Source organism: Rattus rattus, chromosome 17 (genome assembly GCF_011064425.1).
Source record: "Rattus rattus isolate New Zealand chromosome 17, Rrattus_CSIRO_v1, whole genome shotgun sequence".
Taxonomy (NCBI): domain Eukaryota; kingdom Metazoa; phylum Chordata; class Mammalia; order Rodentia; family Muridae; genus Rattus; species Rattus rattus.
Window position 1 is genome coordinate 47,113,620 of NC_046170.1, and position 27,051 is coordinate 47,140,670.

The following is a 27,051-nucleotide window of genomic DNA, read 5'->3' on the forward strand; positions in this document are numbered from 1 at the left end:
ATCCTGTATCCCTGCCCAGCATGCTTTAGCATTAGCAGCCTGAGAATCAGTTTGCCCCACATCATTTTGGTCTGTCCAAATTCTAGCTTAGCAATTTCAGCCTTGTCAGTTGGACAGGTGACCGGAAGCAGAGCAATGCCTCGAAACACTCCCTTCCAACAAAAAGAAGCAAAGGTTTTCAAAGGGTGACAACTTTTGACCTTTTCTGAAGAAAGCGAAGATGTTGGGCAGGAGAGACGCCTTAGTCCTAAGTGCTTGTTGCTGTGCCAACGTGAGCACCCAGGGACACCCTCAGGACTCACACAGAAATCCAGGCATGGTGGGCTATACCTGTAACTTCAGTGCTGGGGAGACAGGGACAGGGGGATCCCTGCAACTTACAGCATAACTAATGAGCTCCAGGTTCAGTGAGACCCTGAATTGAGGAAGACACCAGTGTCAACCTCTGGTCTGTGAGTACAGTACTCACAGATCACATACAACACACACACACACACACACACACACACACACACACACATACATATACACACACACATACACACATGCACACACATGCACATGTGTATACACATGTACTACATATACATACACTACATGCACACACATGAACATACATACACATGTGTGTGCACACACACACAGAGTAGTGCCCTCAATTTCACTGTCATCTCCCTAAGAATAACCACCATGTCTCGGAGGACAGATCTCCACTACGTCCACCTCTGCCTTGCTGCTTGTTCCTCAGGTTGAGCAGAATGCTCTGGACTTGAATGCCAGGAGGAAAAACAAAAGAGAGTGTTCCCTTCTAACGGATGGATGTAATGAGTTTAATGAAGAATCTGTATTTGCTTACTAATTTACAGCAACTAAGAACTTATTTCTGATGTGTGTAGGTGAAAACTATTTCTCTGGCAAAAGAAGATCAGGGTTAATCGATGGGATTGCTAACCAGCACAGAACAAAATCAGTGTCAGGAGGTGGCTTCCTTGGCTTTGAGCAGGTGCCATAGTTTGGTGTTTCTGCCTACATTCCTGAGTGCAGCAACAGCCCCTCTGTGATTTGCTGTCTCCGTTTAAGAGCTGATCTACCTCTGCTCTATCATGCTGACTGTCCTAAAAGGCTTACAACCCTTCATATCCGTGGTCTACATCACAGTGAGACATTGCTCAATGATGTGAGGTATTGGCTGGTTATGGCTGCCTGCTCCCAAGACAGCTTGACAAGTATCCCCCACATCGGTTGCTCCCACAGTCAGTCTCTTTCTGTCCCAGTCTCCCTGTTGCTTTAAGTGACATCTATGAAATATCCACCCTTCAGAGTCAGTGTTGGGATGCACAGCTGGGCACCAGGAGAGGACAATTCTACAAGAAAGGGAATTAGCTTGTCTCAGTCACCGTGCTTTGAGAAGGGATGGTTATGAGGAGTGCAGAGATGGCTCAGCTGTGCAAGCATGAGAACCTGCGTTTGATCCCCAGAACCCATGTATAAAATGATGTGTGGGTGGTGCACACTCTGCAATCCTAGTCCTGGGGAGTCAGAGTCACAAGGATATGAGGGCTTGCTGACCTGTCCAGCTCAGCAAAACAGATGAGTGTGAGCCCAGGTTCAGCAAAGGACCCTGTCTCTATAAATAAAGTGGAGAGTGATCAAGAAAAAAAAAAACCTAGCATCGTCTTCTGGTACACACGTGTATGCATGTACACACACACACACACACACAAACACACACACACACACACACACACACACACACACACACACACACACACAGATGAATAGGATACCTGTCAGAGCGATGGAAGCTTCTTGGTAGGAAAAAACCGTTGATTGACTGTGGATTGCATTATTTCCAGGATCTGAAATATCTGGAAATTAACTTCTTGTGTTTTAATTAGGACCTAGAATAATGGACCCTTTGCATCTCCAGTAATTGGGTGCCAAGCACAGGTGTGAAATTCGCTAGCATTTGGAATAGAATTTTGAGCTTAGGCCAGAAAGTAAATTGGTGGGGCTGAGGATCGGGCAAAAGTGAAGTGGCTGAGAATGGAGGCCGGCGTGGATAATGGACATTTGCTGAGCAGCTCTCCTGTCGAAATAAATGACCTGAAGTCTACCTGATAAGCCCAGGACCCTAAATGAATAGCTCTTTGTAGGTGACTTGTGAGCAAGCTCCATCAGCCCCTAGATCTCTGTCTCAGGGTTTTACTGCTGTGAACAGACACCATGACCAAGGCAAGTCTTATAAAGGACAACATTTAACTGGGGCTGGCTTACAGGTTCAGAGGTTCAGTCCATTATCATCAAGGTGGGAGCATGGCAGCATCCAGGCAGGCGTGGTGCAGGAGAAGCTGAGAGTTCTACATCTTCCTCTGAAGGCTGCTAGCAGAAGACTGGCTTCCAGGCAGCTAGGATGAGGGTCTTAAAGCCCACACCCCCAGTGACACACCTACTCCAACAGGGCCACACCCACTCCAACAAGGCCACACCCACTCCAACAAGGCCACACCTCCTCCAACAGGGCCATACTTTCTAATAGTGCCATTCTCTGGGCCGAGCATATACAAACCGACATAGTCTCCTTCAAACATAGACACTGGGAACATAAGGCTCACCAGATCGCATCCAAATTTTCTTGAGTACTGATTTTTTTTTTTTTTTTCAGAACAAAGTGTGGTAGGTAGTTTTAGTAGAGATCCTCCTATCCCCAAAACAAACAATTCACCCTGAGCATTTGGGACGATATCTACTGAACGTACACCATATCTCTGGTGTTCCACGGTTTTATTTGATAAGGTATATAGCGGACATTGATTTTCCAGTTGTATCTTCTATACCAGTGTTTACTTGGCGGACTTTCTTTCAGGCCAGCGCTTCGCAGGGACCATCTTTATAAATGATAGTGTCAGAATCCCCCTGCACAACAAGCATCCATTTCCTCCGATCTTTTGACGAACCTGTTTCTGCAACAGGCCACGTTTACTCAGTTCCAGTGCAAGGACAGAGTTGTGTGTGTTTTTAGGTCACTCTAATGAGTGAGAGCCACCCCACGATACTCTTCTACATGACTGAGCTGGGAGAGGAGCGTAAGTGATTGGGGGTTTGAGGGAGGGAGCTCTAGAGCGCGCACTGCTCTGAGGGTGGCTCACAGCTAAAGACCTAGTAAGGGCTGGTCAGTTCTGCTCTGTTCTTGGCTGAGCTCCCCTCAGTCTTAGTGCTTAGATACAGACTTAGTTTAGTTCTGTGTCCCCTAGCCCCACCTCTCTCACCCTTTGTGTGCATGAGCCTGAATGTATGACTTGTTAGCCTCAGGCGTCTTCCTTCGCCTCTGTCCACCTTGTTTTTTTTCGAGACAGGGATCCTTGCTACTCTGACTGGGTTGACTGACAAGCCAACCGGCATCTATTTGTTTCCACCTCACAGATTTTGCTGGTTAGTTTTTATGTCAACTTGACGTGGACTAGAGTCCTTTGGGAAGAGCGACCCTCAGTTGAGAAAATACATTGCTCTGTGGACAGGCCTGCGATGTATTTTAATTAGTGATTGATGTGGGAGAGCCCAGATCACTGTGGGGCATGTTACCCGTTATGGTCCTGGGTGCTATAAGAGAGCAGATAGAGCAAGCTGTGAATACAAGCCAGTGAGCAGAATCCCTCCAGTCTCCCGGCCCTGTTTGTGTTCCTGCCCTGACTTCCTTCGGCTGTGGAAATGTGAGAGTAGTAAGCTGAAAGAAACCTTTCTGTTGCTGTAATAGTATAAAAAATTAAATGCTGTCTTCTACCCAGCACTAGGTCTGGTACCGCAGTGCCCCAAGATATCCGATAGACATCTTCATCTCAGTCAGCAAAGCCTCTCACCCGCTTTGCTCCATCCCGTACCACACTGCTGATGGCTTCTCTCTGAGCCTGGCATCAATCTCTGTACCCACCTAGTTCCCCAGGCAGGCTACCACCATGCCAGAAATATACGTCTCAATTCTATGATGGCCCAGTGTCTCCACCACCACAAACTCTCTTAAATCACCACATGAAAGAACACACAACACAATAACCTCTGATCCAATTGATAAGATAGAATTGCCCAGACACACAAAGCCATGCATACACACCCATCCCTTAAGAACATTCATAACAACCTGTAAAGGTGCAGAGAGGAATCTTAACATCGGCCGCCATGTTCTCTAGGCTGCTTCTCCTTCGCTCCAGTCTCCTCCTCTCTCTAAAACTTTTCTCCCTCTCATCCTTCCTTCTCGTCCAATGACAGACCTCGTTCTATCCTGTACCTGCCTTCGCCTGCGTAATGACATCATCTCACACCTTTCCTTCTCAGCAGCAGAAACCCTGAGTGATACACAGTGTGCCACCATATCTGGCTTTTACTACATGGCTTCTGAGAATCAAATCTGATGCCCCATGCTTGCATGGAAGTTACCGACGAAGCTATCTGCCTGGTCTTGTTTATATTTACATCCTTACACTGTGGAAATGTTCTCGTCAAGAGCAGGAAAGAGCATACCCGTGACAGTCACGTCTCAAACCACCGTCCTTATCGTTCCCGTAGGTGTTCCGTTGGACAGAGTAAGCCAAACCGGCCACGTGCAATTATCAGTGAGCTACGTCTGAGAAGCTAACAAATTAACACAAGTTCACTCGTTCCAAACAGCACACATCTGTATCCCATTACTGCGGGTCTGGAGTCCAGACATGGCTCAGCTAGATCCTCCTCCACTCAGGGTCTCATGGTGGACAGTGAAGAGGTCAGTGAGGCTGGCTATTCCACAGAGGCTCTGCCGGGGAAGCCCAGACCTCCTTGCTCTTTCTTTGCAGCCGTGGACATCGGGGCAGGCAGCTCAATTCCGGAGGCGAGCAGCATGGACCCCCTATTCTTATCAGGGTGGTTGTATAAGTGTAATCTTACACACCCAACAATGGTGTGACTTCACCTCATCAACTAGAAACAAATGTGGGTCCTGTCCACGCTTGAGGGTGAGTTCCAGAAAGGCAGCATTCAAGAAGGTGAGCCTCAGAAGTATTTGCTGAACATTGGGCTCTGCCAGTGGTGATGGTCGTGAATAGGACTGAGGAAAAGATGTATGGGTGTTCATTCTGAGAGACTCTGTAACAGTGTTTTCCTCAGAGGACAGCTGAGGGGAGAACTCCGTACAAAGCTGGCCTGGGAAGTTAGGAGACGCTTCATGGAGGTGGAATTTGATTTCCTGGTAGAAGTTTGAAAGCTGAAAGGAGAGGGTGGGGGAGAAAGAACTATTTGAACAAATGCATCCCATACCATGTTTAGCTGCTTTCTTCTCCAGTGTCAGATATAACCGTCACTGTCCCCTTCGGGGACCAGGGAAGGCCGACCACAATCCAGTTAGGTCTATTGTCCACCCTCATACTGGTGTTCACATCTTCCATGGGCACGGCCAGAGGCACCAAGGTAGCAAATCCCTACTTAACAAACATATGCCTGGCTTGCCCTCCATTTAAATCTGGGGTCTGAATGTTCTACCCTTGATCTAGGTTTTCAGAGTTCTGTTGCATAATTAAAAAATGCAAATGCCACGGTATTTTTAGTCTGTGAAGAATTCATCAGTTTCATTAAGCATTCCTTTCCCTTTGCAAACTCTCTTTGCTCCTCTAAAAAGCTGGGTCAGAATTCAGGCCCACAAGAGAGTGCAACCAGGCTCCGTGTACATGGGAAGGAGAAGGTGAATTAGGAGGCTGTAAGGACGATGCCCGTTTTCAGATATTTGGTACAGTTTAGTAGCCACCAGGCATTCGCTTTGGATACTAGAATCTGTGGATGCCCAAGTTCCTTATATGATATTTAAAGATATTTGCATATGAAACCTGTGAACATATTGCCCCATATACTTTAAATCCTGTCTAGGTTTGCAACACCTAACACCAGATGAGCCCTGTACAACCTCTCAGCATGCTTAATTACGTACAGAAAAACAGCAGTTTAAAAGTTAGTCGTGCTTTGGCAAAATGGCTCAGTTGGTAAAGATAAAGAAAAAGGTCGTCTCTCCAGCGCCGACAGAGGTCATCACACTCTTGCGACTTTATTGAGTGGCTTGATAAACCTCCAAACTTCTAAAAAGCAAAGGGGCCAGAGGGATTGCAAAGTGGTTAAGCGCATTGGCTTCCCTTCCCGAGAACCCGGGTTCAATTCCCAGGACCCACCTGCTGCTAGAACCTTTTGTTAACTCCAGTCCCAGGAGATCTGGTGCCCTCTTGTGGCCTCCGTGGGCACATGACATACAGGTGTGCATGCCTGTCAAAAACACCCATACATATAAAAACATACAGGAAAAAAAAATTAAGTTGTGATCTTAACAGTTTCCCCTCCACCCCCAATATTTTCTACCCCTGGCCTGTTGAGCCTCAGGATGAACTCTGTCTCCAACCCGGTTGCATCTGTTTCTCAGGACTGCCATTCAGAGGCCACATGGCTGCAGTTGACACAGAAGAAATAAATGACTCAAGGAAGCAAACAGAAAACAGCAATGTAGAATATAAAGTGGAGGTAGCTACTGCCTGCCAACTGCCCTCTTGTGTTTGACTTGTCCTGAATCAAAAAATACATTAAGTCAGTGGTTAAATTTAAGGTAAAAACCGTATTTATAATTTCTGTTTTATTAAAAAAAACGGAAGAACCTGGGCTGTGGCAGCACACACCATTCCTTTCTTTTTTAAAAAACTTTTCATTGATTGGTTGCAACTCTCCCATCATGCAGTGCAGTCCTGTTCCTCTCCCTGTCCCTTCATATCTACCCTTCATCCTTGCAACCTCCTCCCCAACACACACACCACCACCATCACAACAACAAAGCGTAGAAATCTTCTCATCATGGAAACTGTAGCGTGTCACAGTGTGCCCCCCAGTGAACCTCTCTGCTGCACATCTCCACTTGAGAATGTTCACTGCAGTGAGTCATTGGTCTGGTTTGAGATCTCAGGCTTCTGTGAAACTGTCAATATTGGACCCTTCCCATTTTCCCGTTGTTGCCCCGTGTGTGTTGGAGATCCTGTAGCTTTGGGACAGCAGGGCTGGCCTTTTCATGCATCCCAGCAGATGATACAGGTGTTGGGATGGGCGGATTCTAGAACCCTAGATATGGGTCTGGGTAGTAGTTGTTGGTCAGCCTGTCGACTCTACCTTACCTGCACCACCAGGGGGAGCTCTCCAGCACTGCTCCAGCTAGGGGAGGCAGAGGCAGGCGGATTTCAGAGTTCAAGGTCAGCCTGGTCTACAGAGTGAGTTCCAGGACAGTTAGGGTTATACAAAGAAACCGTGTCTGGAAGAGAGAGAGACGGGGGGCGGGGGAGGAAAAGAATGGAATTAAGGGGAGGAAGGAAGGAAGGAAGGAAGGAAGGAAGGAAGGAAGGAAGGAAGGAAGGAAGTCCGTCCCTCATCTTAGCCCCTCTCCATGGTATGTAGACGCCCCTGTGTCATGACTCTTTAACCCTATTGTCAGTGAGGCACTGGAGCTTTCTCAGCTATGGAGCCCGATGTTGAATGTACTCCTGGGCTCGTCCCTGACTGGCTGTCTCAGTCTTCACAAGTAGCACACCCGTCATATTCTCCTAGATGGTCATCCTCAGACCAGTGAGTGGGGACAGGTACGGTTGCACAACTTGTGCCCTCACCCTGTACACCAAGAGTGTCAAGCTAGCAGGCCTGCAGAAGCTCCACTTACACTTGGCACAAATAACGGAAAAGCACACAAGGCCCACGAGGGGGTTCCACGCCAGGTGTCCTATTTCTATGGACCTCCAAGTCTCACTACACCATGCACGTATGGTGGGCTAGAAGTCTCTGTAGGACCAGGCACAGAAAACAGCAGAACAAAACCTACATCATTATTGAACTAAAGCAAATCTTCTTCAAATAGTACATATGTGTGCATGCAGACACACACACACACACACACACACACAGAGAGGCATGTATGTACATACACATGCATGTACTCAAGCAGTCAAGCTACAAAAGCCAGTATTGCGAGAGAAAACGAAGTGTTAGCAGTTGGACTAAAGGTGTCTTTTGTGTGTTCATAGAGAGAATCCTAAACCCCCATCATCTCTGTTCAGATCCCCACGAGGTGGGGGTCTCTGGAAATGCAATTTATAGACTCTTCATTAAGACTTCTTTTGACTCAGTCATCCCTTGAATCTACTTTGGTGGTGGTTTAATTTTATTCTTCACCGGGGTGGGGAAAATAGGAAGAAAAGAAAAAGGCCAGCTTTAAATTGGCGCTAGCCCTAATCTAGGTTGATTGGGATGTGTAGGGATTAGTCACTGTTGCTAATGAATATTTAAATCTCCTTTGGCTTTCTTGGCAAAAGAGCTCATCCGAGTTTTCAAAGCCCAGATTTGAATGATTGGCCCGTCACAGCCTGGCCTGAGAAACAAGGAAGCTGATACAATAGTTCCCTCTGCTGAAGCCAGGTCTCACCTCCACACTGCCAATGGGTATTCCCAAAGGGCGCTTGATGGCCTTCCCGTCCTCGGAAATCATCACCATCAATCACGAAGGCGCCGAAGCCCGCCTTCAGCTAAAGCCAGAAAAGTGGTGTTGCTGGTTTAGGGCAAACCCGTCTAATTCTGTAGAACACAAGCTTAAAGAAACCAGTGCAAAGAATAAGAACTGGGCAGATTTGGAGACCAAGGCCCAGGGGAGTTCTAGCTGATTCCAGAATGCCACCGAGGTTACCAAAACTGAAATTAAGGACCTCATCAGCCACCTTGTTGGGGAATGACTTTCGCCTCATCACAGACGGTGGAAGATTGGTTTCCGTCACTTGCTTGGATTTCACGAGATACGTAAATGCACAGCTAATGCATGGAAACGGTTGAGCAGTGGTCCTGGTGAGGTCAGAGCACTTTCATAGTTAGTCTTGCCTCTGACCATCCTCCCACTGATGCATGCTGGGAGCAAAAAGCCACAGTCATTAAAGTGACAGTAATGTTAAAGGGACAGTAAGGTTGGAAAATGCTCACTTTTCCGTCACTGCGCTGGCATCTAGACCATAGCATGCCTAGACAGTCACTGTTGGCATGGAAAAGAAGGGACTGTAGGCTGGTAGTTAGTGCTAATGTCCTGGAACGAGAGATAGCTGCAACTCTATTTTAAAAAGCCAGTAGGAACCGTGGCCTGCGTGCTTCAGAAGCTTGGAGGGGACTTTCGAGACTACACCAGCAGCTGACTGGTTTGAAACAGCACATTTACAGATCTGTTAACTTTCATGTTCTCAGACGGACCCACCCAAAACATTTGCCAGTCACCCCCTTAAAATGCCAGTTTCCACACTTGGCGGGGTGGGGGAAGCTCTGCCTTCTCTACCAGTCTTACAGCTGTTTGTAGAAAAGGAAGCTTGGTGCTGTACAAAGTGAAAGCATCATTGTTTAAGCAAGTGGTTTGCTTAAACACTACCTTACCTTGATTTTTCTGTGTTTCCCATTATACCGTGAAAATCATATCTTGTGAACATGTGATGACATGTGAACAGGAAACTGATGAAATAGCAATATGATGCAGTCTTTCATATCAGCGAGGACATCCACACATCCACACATGTATGATGCACACGCACACATTCACACATGTATGATGCACATGCACACATTCACACATGTATGATGCACATGCACACGTGAACATCCACAAATTCACAGATATATACATGCATAAACATACAATCATGTATGCACACAGATACCCACACAGGTGCATATACTTTAATTGTTTGCAGCTCTGCAGAGAAAACACACTAGGCTGGCCTTGTACCCCTGAACCACACCTCCAGCTTCATTTTAAATTTTGGTCTTATTTTTAATTTGACACAGAATCTCACCAAATGGCTCAGGCATGGCTAGAACTTTCGATCCTCCTGCCTCAGCTTCCCACAGAGATGTCAGAACCATCGGTATATGCTACACCTGGCTTGCGAGGCTGGGTGTTGTTGCTGTTTGGGGTGGGCGGTTAGTGTCAGGTCACTTGATTAGGATGATATTGATGGAAGGTAATTATCTCTGCTTCATATGTAGAAGTCAAAGAAGAATGGCGTGCTCTGGGCTAGGGAGCTGGAGGAGCTAGTCTGGACTTGACTGCCAGCACCTAACCAGATTATAGAAAGGAAGTGAGACCTCGAGAGATCACTATGAAAGAGGTCTCTCTCCAAACACAGTTCACCCTCTCAGAGCGCTACTGGAATAGCCCCAGTGAGCCCTAAGTCCTGAGAACAAATGACCATTTCAAACGCCCAGATTTTGTTGTAAAAATTCACTTCCTGTTTGAGTAATGTCCCACAGCTAGCAGCCCTTTTCCCCCCTCACAACTGTGATTTATGGTTGCTTTTCTTGAGGGTGCTCATGGCTGCCCCTTCTCTTTTAGCAATCGATCCACCCCTAGCAACCATGACCGGATACAACGTCTACGGCAAGAGTTCCAGCAAGCCAAACAGGATGAGGACGTGGAAGACCGGCGCCGTACCTACAGCTTTGAGCAATCTTGGGTGAGTGCTTGGTTCCTCGGCCCAGCAAATAGGCTGACAGCCGCCCCGCAAGAGAGGCCCCTGAGCTATGACCTCAGTCCTTTATGAAATAAGACGAGATGGAGCCAAATCTCTCTGACCTTTAGCATCCTGACCTTTCCCCTCATTTCCATCTGGGTTCCATCATTGCTAATTTCATTTTGTGTCTTGTTCTACCATCTGTCCGCTGGGTAATCGGTTCAAATCGCCGTCTGACGAGACACCACCACAGAATGTCTGCTCTCCTCCGCGTTTGTTATTAAGTTTACTCAGTGCCTTTCTGTAGAGCAGAGCCAAGTTCAGCTCTTGATCCTTTGTGTCTATGAGACAGAGATTGTCAGTTCTCGGTTCTCTGACCTGCCTGCCCCACCCCTCATTCCCTCCACCTCCCTCACCCCTCCAGTTTCTTTTTGTTTTGCTCTGTTTTGTTTTATTGAGACAGGGCCTCATACAGCCCAGGCTGGTCCCCCCAATCACTGTATAATCAGGAATAACCTTGAACTCCTGATCCTCCCGCCTCTGCCCCCAAGCATGGTACATACACATCGTGCCGGTTAGCTGTGGTGCTGGGCAAGCACTCTGTCAACCAAGCCACATTCCCAGCCCTGCCAGGTATTTGCCTCTATTCTCGCCCATCCTGTGCATGGCCACCTCGGAGCTCTCTTTAGAACACGACTGTAGCTGTTACTCCTATGTCCTGCACCTGCGAAACCAGGTGGCACTTCTGGGTAGAGAGGCGTTAGCAGAGTTGGGGTTGTAGACAGAAGGTTTGTTTGGAAGGCTTTCTCGGGAGGGCGGGAGTGAGTCAGTAAGAGCCGCTCACAGAGGCAAACACCCCTCTGGGCATTCAACTTCCAGCCCTGTGGTGGTTCAGCTCCCACTGACTGTCTGGAGGACTAAGAAACGCTATGATCGAGATGGGAGAGACCAACAGGTAAAAAGCCAGGATGCACTACAGTCCTGATGAGGACTCTGGGCTCAGGACTGGTTAGTCTGAATAGGGGGCCGGGACTGTGCGGCTAGAAGATGGGTCACCTCAGTAGCTCAAATGTATGTAAGAATGGCCAGACACCTAAGAACCATGGTGAGACAGCCATGTTGTCCTTGCACTTGAGGCACAGAAGCAGAGGAGACTAGTGCCCAGGGGTTGATGAGTCCCTTCAAAACAGTTCTTGGAATAAAGTGCGTTGTACTGGACTTATGGACAGGGCGGAGGAAGAATGGTATGAGAAAAGACTTAAGTTAGACACATGACGATCCTACTTGACCAGAGGAAGGCTGGCCCTCCCAGCTGAGGTGAATCCGGCAGTGGCTGGTTTGAGGGGAGGGTGAGCAAAGATAGAGATCTAGAGAGAGTTCAGCCATGCTTGCCTCCTACAAGTCTCCTTCTGGAATGTCAGGGTGACCTCGGTCCAGGCCCTTCTTGCTCCCAACACCCAATCCATCCAGTGTACTGTGCAAAGCAAGAGACCTTCAAGGGTTTCTGATCAAGGATCTTAATGATCATTTGGAAGATTGATTTGGAAAGAAAACCTGTAGCCCTCACCTAGGATCAAGTGAGGAAGACCGGCCTTAGAATAGCCAATGGCGATGGGAGACCAGCGTTCTGGTGTGAAAATGTCCCAAGTCCATCCTGGCCTGACCCTGGGTGCTACAAACCAATCCAACACCTAAACAACTGTCCAGTTGTCTTCTGGAGCTGTTTTTCTCTTAGGGGTGTTTTCATTATAAGGGATGTGATTCATCCTCTGGTAAATTGAGTCGTCTCTGTAGCGACAGGATGGAACTGTGATAATGTACACTTGTTTGGTGTGATTGACTCCATCTGTCCCTGAGAGGTTTCCTAAAGCAGGGCTCTTATGTGATGTGTAGTGAACAGATAGTTAACTGCGTCTGAAGAGAGTTACCAGCACCGTGTGAAGCTGAAGGAGAATGCAGCCACCGCAGATGGGAGCAGTTGTCACACGCTCCGCTCTAACCTGTAAGCCCCCACACTGCATGACAGTCCCCGCTGTCAGTCAGTCTACTCTGAGGCACACCATTTGTTACTCAGGAATGGACTTTCAGGCCAGCATCTTCATGGCCTTCATTTTTCGGTTAACGACTTGATCTGTAAACTTCTTGAATGCTTACCGTGTTCCACCGTCACACAGCTCGAGAGAACAAAGCCCCGATAGAAAGTTGTGTATTCCTAAAACCCAGCAGTGGAGCCGATGCAGAGAAAGCTACTCTCAGTTCTCCTGCCTCAGCCTCCAGCTAGTGACATTGTACCCAAATGAAGGCACTTCAAGTTTGAGGCCAAGTGACTGTCTCTCGGTGTAGGATATTTCCACTGAGAGAATGTGGAAGGATTTTAGAGAGGTCTGAATGAGGAATTGTCTGTGATTCGGGTGTTTCCATACCGTCTCTTTAATAGGAACAATCACTCTAGAGAAGATAGGAGAAAACCTGCACCTAGGAAATTCATCTACCAAAGGTCATAGGTCAGATTACCGTGTGCCAGGTGCCATTGTAACTTTAGACAGTATGGCCTATGTATCGTTTCTCGTGATGACAGAGCAGGCAGTTACTTGCATGGCAAACTGGTCACCTTAGTTATGGAATAATTTCCTAAATTGTGGATCAGAGGTTGCCCTTTTCTTTTTATTTTTCATTTGCGAACAATCGGGGTCTCTCCCTTTTGCTGATCACATAAGTGAGCTTATAGCAGCCGCCATTCGGCTCTGCTGTCATCATAACATCCGCTCTCTTTGTTCCCTCAGTGAGAGCTGCTGGTGTGACCTAGGCAGAGCATGAGCCCCTCTTGTTTTTACTGCCCCTCCAGTAGCTAGGGATCTTCTTTCTCCCCATGTGCTTGCTGACCTGGTGGCTCCCCTGTACTCAGAAGGTGTGAGAGCATGGTCTCCCATGTTTGAACAGTCCACACTCGTTTTATTGTTAAAGAACATCAAGTGCATCTTGATGCCTTAGGAAAACATAGTGCACATAAGCGGAAATACTCATTCCTATTGTAGCCAGGTGTACCCAAGAGTTTCCTAGTCAACAACTCCATCTACAGATGTATCGCATAGTTTCCTAGTCAACAACTCCATCTACAAATGTATCGTACAGAGAGTTTCCTAGCCAATGACTCCATCTACAGAGCTTCCTGAGGCAAAAATTACTGCAAGTAGCCCTCAAACCTCACCTATTTTGGAAATGTTCAGTGCAAACCCCAGCAGTGTGGGATGCACCTGCTCATGGGCCTCTGTTCAAAACAGTATCTGCATTGGAAAGAGCTGGTTTGTGGCTCAAAAGACCTTTAGAAGAGCACGGGCCCAGAAAAGTTCTGAGCTCTGTAATTGGAAATTATTCTCCCAGGTTGAGGAAGAGGAAAAGCAGGTTCTTCTCCACCCATGCAGGTGCAGCCTAAACAAATCCTTAACTCTTCCCTGAGGTAACTCAGGGCAAGTTACTGAGAGGTTGCTGGGGTGTTCATTATTATGAGGTCTTGGGTTCAGATGGGAGCTACGGTTACTCAAAAAGAATTAAATTGCAGACAGTGCACAACAGAGTACAGAATGCTGGGGGACCCATTCAACCCACAGGCGATGTGCTGGCTGGAGCAACTGAGAAGTGGGATAACAGAGGCTTTAATAATATTACTAATTCCTCTCCGTTGCCTGTCAGTAGTGACCGAAAGTACATTAATCCTTCAAGGAAAAAAACTGACCCTGTGCTGTGTGAATGTCCCCATCCTTCCTGAGCTTGGTTTGTTCTTGTATTCCTTAAAGGAACAGAAAATCTGCCTTTTCCTCCATCTTCCTGGAAGGTGTGAGCTCACAATGGTTCTTCCCAGCTACCAGTGCTTTGCCTGTTATCATAAGGAGCCCAGTACAGGGCAGGGTTGATCTGCATCCCTGGTTGTTTCCCATGCCCCAGGGATTTGAGAACTGAAGGTTTGGTTTTGTTGTCATCGTGTTAATGACTCGCAAGGCATCTGCTGCTGCTGCTTCCTGGTTGTTCTTTGTCCTTCATTCAGAAGACATCAACCTCTCCCCTTATGCTGCACGGAGAGTCCTTTCCTTGGAAGTGTCCCTAGAGAAAGCTGTTTTAGCAGCAGAGGGGTACCAATTCCTTATGGAGAAAGCCCCTTGCTAGAGCAAAGTAGACCCCTTGCTTTAGGCTCCGTAACCACCCCTGTAGGCAAACTTCTCTGTACCCGTGGGCCGTGCTACCTGCAGTGGAAGCGAGCTGGGTGCTATGAGCTGCCGATGCCAGTGGCTTGCTCTGTAGATCTATACCCAGTTCTCAAGACCCTAGGTGCTTCAGGTAGGGAAGTCTCACAGACAGGAGCACTGATGGGAGAGGCCGCATGAATGCCAAAGCATGCCTTTATAAAGAATTCAGGGGAAACGGTGTTCTGAGGACTTTTCAGCTTTTACACAAGTTCTTAGTAGCACTTAAGCTTCCTAACATTCAGAGCCCACAAGAGTTTGACAGAATAAGAGTTTGGCAGAGGACTGAGACACCAAAAATGACAGACTAAAAGTTGTCTTGGCTCTACCACCCTGAAGGCCCCCAATCCCATCCGATCTGGGAGGTTAAACAGGGCCAAATGTGGTTTGTATTGGATTGGAGAGTGACATAAGATAGCTTCACTGTGGTTAAAGTTGTAAATAAGAGAACTATAGAAGATAATGACCATCATTAGCAGTATCCACAGTTAATCAGAGTGAATCACTTGTGTGACTTAATTGGATAAAACTTCTTTCTACTCACTGTCAGACCCTTAAATTGTCATTTTAATCAGTATGGAGTACATATGAGAGTTACATATGTTTAGCTTGCCAAATAACGACCCACTGTCTTAAAGGGATATAATTTTTGTCATTATTTTTATCTAAAACACACAAGCTTTTTTTTTGTATATGTGCCTCAGGAAATTTGGAGTTTTATTATGCATGTTCATGTAGAAAATAAAAAACTTCCAAATGGTCATTTATAAGAATTATGCACGGTATAATGCATATATGCATACCTCACACTACTTTTCTATCCATATGAAATGACCGAGTGTGTTCTATATTATGAAATCTGTATGTAACAATAAACTAACAATTATTTATTGCTACCTTTATAATAATCTGTAAAAAGTTATGTATTGCCTATTTCTAATTACTATCTACATAGTCTTTCCCATCAGTCTGTTAATTATTTTAGCTAGTTCTCCTTGTATCTTAATTTTGTAAAGAATAATTTTAATTAGCTGCAAGGAATGCTTACTTGATGCAAATTCCGTGGCACTCTGTGGAGGTCTTTCATAGATTTTTCTTTACCAGAATGGAACCAGCATTTTTCAGCTTTCTCAGTCTTGAAGTAGCATCTTTCTAATCATGATAAAGACCGGTACTTTGCAGCTCACTTACAAAAGCAGCAGGTGTATTTTGTGGTTTTAAGGAAGAGATTCCATTGTGCTAACAATAATATACTCAACCTCTATCTCACAGTGTCTTTTCTTATTTAGACCCGGCACTTGGGGGCCTTTTTTTTTTTTTTTTAAATTTAAAAGGTCATTTCTTTTAACCGATTTCATTACAAACAAGACCTAGATGATTTTGTAATTTGCAGCTAAAGCAGCTTTGCTTCATTGTCTGAATTTCAGGGTTGGGACACTTTGCTGGCACCTGGATTTTCTGTACAACTGTTCCTTTTTTGTGAATATTGTATGCAGGTGTGTGTGTGTGTGTGTGTGTCTGTGTCTGTGTCTGTGTCTGTGTCTGGTATATGTATGTGTCTGCCTGTGTATGAGTGAGTGTATGCGTGTGTGTGTGTGTGTGTGTGTGTGTGTGTGTATCATGCACGTGTGTGACAGAGGTCACTGTAGACACTATCTTCTTCATTACTCTTCACCACATTTTGAAACAGGACCTTTCATTGAACCACCAGCTGCAAATGGGCTGGCCTGGGTGTCCTACAGACCCTGGACATCTGATCTCAGGCCTTCATACTTATGCAACAAACACTCTACTCACCCCCCAACACACACACACACACACACACACACACACACACACACACACACACTTTGTTGTTTCTGATGGGAGTGTTTGAAAACACAGACTCCTCTATGGAGTTACGTGTTCTCTCTTCCTCTTGTCTTTAGTTTTGTAACATTTGATTCAGATACATGGCTGTGCTTCTGTCATGGGGACTGAAGTGCAGCCTTTGAAGGTAGGATTTCCTCTCATCAACTGTTCTCATAACACGTCTGAGATCTGCATTGAGCCTTTGAGAGGTTACTTGTGTGTGTGTGTGTGTGTGTGTGTGTGTGTGTGTGTGTGTGTGTGTGTTATCATGGATGTGCAGGTGAGTGCATGTGGAGGCCAACCTCGGTTCTTTCTTGGGCACCATCCATGTTCTTTTTGTTGAGACATGGTTTCTTACTGAACCTGAAACTCACTGCTTTGGTTGGCTGGCTGGCCAGTGAGACCTATGGCCCCTTTGGTCTATGCCCCCCCCATTGCTTGGATTATAATCTTGTGTGCAACCCTGGCAGCTCCTCCTCCTATTCTTCCTCCTCTGCTCTTCTTCCTCCTTCTCCCTCCCCTCCTCCTTCCTCCTCCTCTCCCTTTTCCTCCTTCTTGTCATTGGTTCTGGGTTTGGAAGTCATCAACTGAGTTATCTCCCAAGCCTAAAGTTACTTTTAATTTTGGACGAGTGTGAAAGTTGCCAGAGTGGTTTTTATCGACCTGTTGCTATTCAGTACCCAAGTACACAATCTTCCCTAAGACATGTGGCCTATTAGAGTTGCCTCTTAAGACTGGCATGCGCCTTTGCAGGTTTGGGAAAAGGGAGTGTGAAATGAGGATGAGGCTGAAGCTTCTATCTGATTAGATGAGGTGTCAGCCTGTCAGCACCTCAGTCATTCACTTGTGCACGCTTCAGCCCCTGTGATGATCTTTCCTGGAGCCTGCCAGAGCCTCAGTATACACTTACAACTGACAAGGTTTGAACGGTGTCAGAAAGTGCACAGTTGAAGAAACAAAAGCCCTTCAACTTTTCCCCCCCTCTGTCAGAATCAAATTTTCAGGCTGCTGGGAGAAACAACTTAAAAATATACCTGCGTTTTCGTAAGATCTTCCATTTTCTTTTCACGTCCCCGCAAGCAGTGTGTCAGAAAACAGCGTGAGCTTAAATTGCTGCTTACTAAGTCCCACTGCAGAATGCCAGCGCCTTCCTGACATGTGTGGGTCACTCACGATGGTGAGGAGGAAGGAAACTTTGGGGGTGCAGTGTGAACCACACGGTTTACACTGTATATTTTCCCTGTCTGGTGATGTTTCCAAAGCTCCAGCAGGTGTAACACCACTCAGGAGTTTAGTGGCGTCCTGCCTCATAGAAGGGGGAGAAGATGCCAGTCTTCACTAACGTAGAGGATGCTGTGTGTGACAAAGCAGGAACTCACTGGGGAAAATCAATCTATCTGTCTATCTATATCTGTCTGCTCTCTCTCTCTCTCTCTCTCTCTCTCTCTCTCTCTCTCTCTCTCTCTTTCTCTTTCTCTCTCTCTCTGTCTCTCTGTCTGTGTGTGTGTGTGTGTGTGTGTGTGTGTGTGTGTGTGTGTGTGTATGTACCTCAGGTATCATTCCTTAGGAACCACCTTCCTTCCTTCCTTCCTTCCTTCTTTCCTTCCTTCCTTCCTTCCTTCCTTCCTTCCTTCCTTCCTTCCTTCCTTCCTTTCCTTAGATAAGGTTTCTTACTGAAAGCACAGTTCACCAATTAGGCTAGGTTGGCTGGCCAGTAAGCCCCAGGCTCCTGACTCTGCCTCTCCAGGTCTGGGATTACAAGCGCCCACCACCATACCAGGCCTTTAGGTAGGTTCTGGGAATCCAACGTCAGGTTCTTATGCTTACACAGCATACACTATTCCCACTGAACCATTCCCCGCCCCTCAGTGCTTTTTGTGCTGAAGATACCTGGTACATTCATCGTTTGAACTGTGTTGGATATAGCCTCTGTCACGCATCTGCCCCAGTTAGTATGGTTGTGAATTTCCCCCAATACAGACTGGGTACCATAAAGTCTAACCGCTTGCAACCTTAATTTTGTATCGGAATTTTTTTAATCGTATGTTGGCTGAGGATATCTGCTTTAGATATGTGACCTGGGCATTGCCTCAATATTGCTTTCCAGTCCACGAGGTGCTTCATCCTGGCAGAAAGAGAGCAACTGATGGTGCCGAGTTCTTCTTTAGACATGCGTGGGGGTGGTATTCTCCAGGGAGTAGGACTCACGCTACCTTAACGCTCTCTTACGAATGCTAAGGCCATTACTTGACAAAGCCATTATTGAGTCTTAGCCCGCCACTGGTTTTCAGTGCTAATGGAAAATTCAGTAAGAGCTTTCTAGCTGATATTCTTCACACGGAATGTGTATACTCTATGCAATGTCACAGAGGGGCACACATTGGATGCGTAACAAGATGGGTATCTTGGGGTGCCGACCACAGAGCAGCAGTAAGCCATGCCTGGGTATTCTGTGAAGTTGGTGGTTATTTTGGTCTACACGGCACAGTATATAAACTTGATAACCCACTGTAAATGAAAAACACACTCCTCACATGACCTGCTGGTCGGGGTACGTGGCCGGGTAGAGCTATCTCTGAGGCTAGGGTCAAGTTGGCCAGTTGCCACTTCCTGTTGACCAAGGGAGGTGTGTTCCAGCATTCATTAGTTTACATGTCCATGCTAAGGCAAGGATCTAAGGGTCCCTGGTGTTCTTTGGCTCATGTCCGTGGAGACAGAGACCCATATTTGGTAACAGTGCCTCCTTTAAGCTGATCTTTAGTTTCAAAATTGAGCTGTCACTTCGTAATAAAAGTAGACCCTCCATATTGGTTACCATTTCTAGGACAAAAGAGATAATTACTAAATGTTCACCAGCTCAAAAGCCTTAAGCCATAGGCCCAGGAACTCACCCTGACTTTGTCAATTATGGTAGCAAATTTTTATTTTGTTTTTGTCTTGTTGTCTGGTTGGTTGGTTCATTGGTTGATTTGACACAGGGACTCATGTAGCCCAGGCTGGCCTCAATCTCACTATTTAGGCTGACCTTCACTTTCTGATCCGTTTGCCTCTGCCTCCTAAATTCTGGGATTACAGGCGTATTCTACTATGTCCACTTTATTCAGTACAGGAGAGAAGGCCAGGACTTCCTACATGCTCGGCGACCATTGTATCAACTGAGTTACATTACCAGCCCTCTGATCCGTCATAACTTTATTTTGTTTTTTTCAATTGTTTGTTTTTCAAGACCTGATTTCTCTGTGTAGCCCTGCTTGTCCTAGAACTTGCTTTGTAGACCAGGCTGGCCTCAAACACGTGAAGATCTTCCTGTCCCAGAGTGTTAGGATTAAAAGTGTGCACCACCACCACCCAGCCTGGCTTTAACTTCCAGTCTGAGCTTTGTGCTTGCTACGCGAGGGATATCAACTACTATCTATGTCAGCATTTACCAAGCCTCACTAGGAAACACTGGCAAGTTGACCGCTCTATTTTAAACGATGTGCCCAAACCAAACTCCACAGTTAAAGTGGAATTTGTAAAAATTCAAGCCAAGATATGATATCATTCTTTTCTCAAAGAAGCTTGAGTGAGAGGGGGCAGAGTTGGTACAGTGGTTACCCGCACGCATGAAGCCCTGAGGTCCACACCCAGTACCATATAAGTCAGGCATCCTGATCCCAGTGTTCAGGAAGTAGAGACAAGGGGATCAGGAGTTCAAAGTGACACAGTAAACCCAAGCCCAGTCTGGGTTACATGACACCATGTCTCAAAATAATAAAGCAAAATAACAATAAACTCAATGCGGATAAATAAAATCATAGTCTGTAAAACGTTTCCAAGTCGTTTCACGAGAGTGAGCATTGGAGGCTTCTCAGTGTCATTCAGAACAGAGCACTTGCCCCGTGGTGGCCAGGCATTGGGTCCCATCCCCAGCACCGCAGAAGAACCAGAACTGAAGTGACATTGCTCTTGGCACGACAAGGCAGGTGTCATTCTCTTACTGACAAGCTGTGTCTCTCTCTCCCACAGTCCAGCTCCCGGCCAGCATCGCAGAGTGGTCGGCACTCGGTGTCAGTGGAGGTTCAAGTGCAGCGGCAGCGCCAGGAGGAGCGAGAGAGCTTCCAGCAGGCCCAGCGCCAGTACAGCTCCCTGCCAAGGTGAGCCACAGCCCTCAGCGCCGTGGAAACAGCCTTCCCAGCTTGGACCAGGGTCACCAAGGAGTGGGCAGTCCGGGCATGCTTAGCTTGGGGGGGCACTTCTCATCTGATGGCAGCACCATTAAGAAGGCCACATGTGCATACACAAAAGTGAAATTCCCCGCAATTATCAGTGGGAAAACAATAGCCAGATTGAAGTGCCGGTTTGGGGGAAAGCCCCTCACTTGGCTCCCAACCAGACTAGCATGCTTTCTTTAATTCTGAAATGAGCTCCTTTCTTTGGTGTATTGACTAGTTTTATGTCACCACCTGGTTGTTGACACCAGGTACAGTCGTTTTCGAAGAGGAAGTTTCAACTGGGGAAAAGAAGTCCCTATGACATTGGCTGGTGGGCAAGCCTGTGGTATATTTTTCTCAATTGGTGATTGATGTAGGAGGGCCCAGCCCACTGGAAAGTGCCACCCCTTGCCTGGTGGTTCTGGGTGCTATGAGAGAGCAGGCTGAGCAAGCCATGAAAGCAAGCCAGTGAGTAATATTCCTCCATGGTCTCTCCATCAGCCCCTGCCTCCAGGTCCCTACCTTGTTTGAGTTCCTGCCCTGACTTCTCTCAGCAGTGAAAAAGTAACCTGAGAGTTGTAAGCTGAAAGAAATCTTTCCCCAAGTTGTTTATAGTCATGGTCTTTTAATCACAGCAGCAGAAGCCCTATTTAAAAATATTTGGTGTCTGAAGGAAGCTCTCCATCTGAGCCTGTGCACTGGCACCATGTAGCACCCATAACACAGGGCTCCTCTCCTCCCCCTGCACTCTGTGTTCCCTCTCCCTCCTCCCTGTGGTGACTGTGTCTATTGTTGCTCTCCCGTCTCCGCTTCTCACCCAACCACTGTGCCCTCACGTCCTCTCCCACCAGAGCTATGGAGTCCACATCCGTTTGTCTGTTTCAAAGCCGCCTTCTTTGTCTCTCTTTGTTGTTCACCTTGGTGGTAAAGACCTTGCCTTGTGACTTTGGCTCAAGTTCCTTACATGGTGATGAAGCTGTTATAACCAGTAGAGGGCAATTAGTACCCAGCTGCGGGTACAGTAAGATGCCCAGGGGCCACACCAAGCTGACCCAGGTGTGACTGTGAACAAATCCAGTGAGAGCACAGCCATTGCTGTGGTCCTTTTGAATGACCATGGGCAGGATGTATAACTGTTTGTGGAATGACCATGACACACACATACACACACTCTCATACATATACACACACTCTCATACATATACACACAAACACACAACTCCCAAGAGTTGGGACCAGCTCTTGGCTCCCAACCTACCTGTCTCTCTCTGCAAGGGAGGGATAATTAACAGTGCACTTCCTACTTCTTATCCTTGGTCCCCAAAGTGGCCACCATCCCTCTCTACCCTAATCCAGAAGCTAATATTAGACACTGACTTGCTCTCCAGATCCCATAAGTCATTTGAAAAGAGCCAATCTCATTTCTGAGCAGTTTACATGTAGTGGTTCACTGATTTTCTTTCCCCCAGTACCTTATACATTCAGCAACTACAGCCCATCTGGCATATGAGGTAGTTTGGGCCTGGAGAACACATCTCCTCCAGGCCACACCGTGAACGAGTGACAGTTCAGAATCTGAATCTCTGTGGTCCTAAGCTGTCCTTTCTATGCCAGGTACTTGGATGTTTACTGGATATTTAACTTCTAATGTAGGAGTGTGTGTGTCTGTGTGTGTGTGTGTGTGTGTGTGTGTGTGTATGTGTATATATCTGTGTATCTGTGTGTATATGTGTCAGTATGTTATAATATTGTTGACTCTTCAAAACATTCAAATGCTGATCCCTCTGATGCATTCTTTCTCTCTTCCTCCCTCCCTCTCTCCTTTTCTTTTTCCTCCCTCCCCTGTTTACCCCCTGCCATGTTTACAAGCAGGCATATGTTCATGTGTGTGCATTGGTATACATGTCTATCCATACCTATGGAGACCAAAGGACAATCTCAGCTAATATTGGCCAGGCACTATCAGTCTTACTTCCTGAGACAAATGTCTCTCACTGGAACTAGAGATCATTGGTTAGTCTAGGGTGGCTGCCCAGCCCCAAAGATCCTCCCATCTCTAAGCACTGGGATTACAAATGTGAGCGGTCACACGTGGCTTTTTACATGGGTTCTGGGAGATTTAACTCAGGCCTTCGTGCTTACAGAGTGAGCACTTTGCCACTGAGCCATTTCCTTGGCCTTCTAAACAGGAAATGCCATCTGCCTCCTTTTCCTTTCTTGTGTTGGCTCATTGCTAATTCTTTCCTGATGAAGAACGTATGGACACCAATGGCTTCCTCACCAAGGAAAGTAAGGGAGTTGCATGTTTGTGTGTATGTGTATGAGAGCGTGTGTATGTGTGTGTGCAGGTGTATATGTGTGTGTATGAGAATGCATATGTGTGTTTGTATGAGAGTGTGTTTATGTGTGTGCGTATGTGTATATGCGTGTGCATATGTATGTATGAGAATGTGTGTATGTGCAAGTGAGTGTATGTGTTTATATGAGAGTGTGTGTGTGTGTGTGTGTGTGTTCATGTTCCCCATACCCTATTTCAGACCTCAAGAATTTCTTGCTTTATTTTGTACTCATTAATCTGAAGCAAACTTGAGCTACGAAATGGTTTCTCCTCCCACAGCACCTTCTCCTCCATCCCCAACCAACCTCAGTGAATTTTCACAAACTTCAAAGAAGGAAGGACCTGCATCTCTGGGGTGGCTGCAGCGTGTCTTTCTATGCAGAGAACATGCGGGGTCAGGGAGGAAGGTAACTGGCTTCAGTATCACAGAGTCAGGGATGAAGAGATGACATTTGTCACACTGACACTGTCCGTCTGTCACATCTCTGGGAGGATCAGTTTATGATTTTTTTTTAAGTGAGGACAATCCGTGCTTTAGGTAAAGGAACTTACTCTGTCCCATCTGAGGATTCTGCTGTGGCTCCCATGAGGAGAACCAGATGGGAGCCACTGTTCTTCTCAGTGGATCACAGAGCCGGGGGTGACATTGAGAGTTTACTTTATTTCCGTCTGCAGTGTCTGTCCCCAGCTATTATTTCAGCCATGCGGAAAATGGGCAGGTTCTACCCGGGACCATATTGCCAGCATCCCAGAACATTCAGATGCTGATCACTCTGTTCCCATGGGAGACATAGTGGCCTCCCATGGTCTCTTCACGAATGTGCAGCGTCCTGTGTGCTAATGCAAGAGGCTGACACAAGCAGGCTCTACCTACTGCCTCCAGATGATTTTCGTGTTGATAAATGGAGCAATAATAATACATTTTCTTTATGACTGTCACCTCTCCTCCCTCCTCTATTTTCAAGGAGGAAAAATAGGGCATGCCTTCCTTCCTGACACAAAATTGTTAGGTTTTATCAAAGGCAATCTTATTGCAAATTCATAGAAGCATCTAGAGCTTTGGTAGTAAATTAAAGATGTTTCAGAATCACGTTTCCCGAAAACCGCAGCCAGCCCCTTGCAGAAGTAGTAGAACATGAAGTTTCCATACGGCCCGGGCTTGCCTCCCTATTCTGGAGTGATAGGAAGTGAATTATCTAAGCTGAGGTGCATGTGTGGGTGGGGGGTGGGGTGGGGGGGATAGCGTATCTAGACAGGAAGTTGTGCAACCCTGACCCGTATCAGTTGCTGATACACAGGGCTCCAGAGAGCCAAGCTGAAGATTTTAAGCCCCTCCTGTTGCATTATTTGCTTTGTTTTATGAGTGATGTTGTTGTTTTGAGACAGTCTCTTGTCACCCAAGCAAGTCTTGAGTTTACTGTATAGTCAAGGATGATCATGAACTTCTGACCCTCCTACCTCTGCTTCACAAAATCTGGAATTATAGGCATGCAGTACCACCCCTGGTTTATGTCGTGCTGGGGATGGAGCCCAGGCCTCCTGTTGGCTAGGCCAGTGCTCCTGCAGCTGAGCTGGCCCAGCTCTCCGCCTGCTGTACTTTCATTTTCCTCACTTAGCTGAAACTAGGGACTGGCTGAGGACCAGCAAGTTTTTGGTTTTGGGTTTTTGTTGTTGTGTGGTGGTGGTGGTTGTTTTGAGTTTTTGTTTTATGTGGTTTTTGTGGCGTGGCTGCATGTTCAGCGCAGGTGCATGTGTGTGAGTGCCCAGGCACACGTGTGCACGTGAAACCAGAGGGCACTCTCACATGTCATTCCTCAGGAACTATTTACCTTGTTTTTCTGTTTGTTTTGTTTTGTTTTGTTTTGGGTCATTTCTTTTCTTCTTTTTCTTTTTCTTTTCTGCTTGTTGGTTTCTTGACAGCCTGGAGCCCACCAAGTAGGCTAGGTAGCCTGCCAGCAAGCCCCCTGTATCTTCTTGTCTCTCCTCCCTAGTGCTGGAATTACGAATGTGTGCTATCTTACCCAGCTTTGCTCGGGTGCTGTGGACTGAACTTAGATCACTGTGCTTATGCAACATGTTTTAGCAGCCCCAGGATTGCTATCTTCCCAAGCTCTGATTATCAATTTTGAGATCTCCAGCCCCCACCATGATACCTGGTGAGTGATCAGGTCCTGACGATATTTGCTAAAGCCTGGAGACTCATCTCTCTCTCTCTCATCCCTGACTGACTTCTTTGCTTTATTGCCAGACAAAGCAGGAAGAATGCCAGCTCTGTATCACAGGATTCCTGGGAACAGAACTACGCCCCTGGTGAAGGCTTCCAGAGTGCCAAGGAGAACCCCAGGTATTCCAGTTACCAGGGCTCCAGGAACGGCTATCTAGGTGGCCATGGCTTCAATGCTAGGGTCATGCTGGAGACCCAGGAGCTTCTCCGACAGGAGCAGAGGCGAAAAGAGCAGCAACTGAAGAAGCAGCCACCAGCGGATGGAGTCAGAGGGCCCTTCCGGCAAGATGTACCCCCGTCTCCTTCTCAGGTGGCCAGGCTGAACAGACTGCAGACACCCGAGAAAGGGCGGCCCTTCTACTCCTGAGCTCAATGGAGGATGGCAGCATTTTGTGTCATGCAATAAAGGACATTTCCCCATGAAGACTTGTGCTCCTGGAGTTTATTTTTTACAAAAACCCTCCGTTCGGTGGTACTACAGAACACTTCTGTCACTGGTATCAGTGCCTTTAAGCAGCAGGAGCAAAGAAATGGAAGGCCTTAATGTCTTTGCCACTGCGTATATCTCGTGGAAGGACCCCATCCCCACCCCACCCCAACCTCAAGTTCAAGGCATCAACTCCCTGCTTCTCAGCAGTACCGGAAACTTCAGCTCCATGCCTAAGGTGCCTGTGGACGTCACAGCTTCATCTTAGAGAGGAGACCCTCTCTTCCCCCGCCACGTGTTGCCGACACCCGTTCCCTGTGGACGTGACATCTCGGTCTCTGGAGGACGGAAGTGACTGCAGCATGCACCAGAACGAGGGCTTTCCAGAACTTCGCAGCAGGGTTACCCATGTTCTCCCACTCGGTCTGGGGTTCCCTTTCTTTCCTCAGATCCTCGGAGCGTGAAGGCTCTAGGGTGGTAGTGAAGAAGCTAAGCCATAGGCCAGTGCCGTCTGGTTCTGGGGGGTGAGGGTAACTTTCCAACTGCCTTATAACTCCACCACCCATATCACAGCGATTCTAGTCAGTGTTTATAAATACATGCGTTCAGTCACATTCAGACACTCGGGAACAAGGGGCATGGGAGTGGCCCATGTGTACACACCCTGAGGAAGGAGATAGGAGCTGAGGGAAGATTCTCTGGAGGAGCTTAGGCCGGTCTATCCAGTCCTTACTTTACTTCGTGTCACAGTAGGTTGTTAAGGAAGGCACAGAGTGGGACAAGGAAAACAGTCAGTCACTTGGGATTCTGAGAATCAACCTCAATACAGCTTTTGAGGTTGCAGTCAGGATTTGGTCTCCTATATCCTCATACCGTGTCCCGACCTGACGAGGCCAACATTACTAAGTGACTCTGCTGTTTATTCACAAACAGAAGGAGAGCCATCCCACTCGAGGACCTGTCGATGTCCCTCTGAGCACCAGGAGTCCCATTCTCCGTGCACGCCTGTGGCACGAGGCCCTCCGTGTTCCTGCCGTTCATCTGTTGGTCTGAACATCCTGTATTGTAAACCAAGGCTGGGTTGCTAAAGTGCCTGAGAATCTCGATATAAAAAACAAAAAACAAAAAATCCTTGGGCAAAAAGCTCAGAGTACCATGTATTAACAAAAAGAAAAAGAAAGAAAGAAAGAAAAAGACATGTATTGATATGCCTATGTTTTTTTTACCGGCACATTGTATTTTTTGTGTAGACTCATTTTTGGA

The 27,051-nt window shown here is 46.9% G+C and overlaps 1 protein-coding gene across 1 annotated transcript in view; it reads left to right on the top strand.

Annotated features, from left to right (window-relative positions):
* Positions 1-25,785, top strand: part of Pard3 (par-3 family cell polarity regulator) — a 546,246-nt gene extending 520,461 nt beyond the window's left edge. Inside the window, 3 exon segments of the mRNA XM_032887697.1 lie at positions 10,400-10,520; positions 20,615-20,742; positions 25,386-25,785. Of these exon segments, the coding sequence (XP_032743588.1) occupies positions 10,400-10,520; positions 20,615-20,742; positions 25,386-25,728 (592 nt within the window). The 3' untranslated portion in view covers positions 25,729-25,785.
* Positions 25,786-27,051: the final 1,266 nt, after the last annotated feature.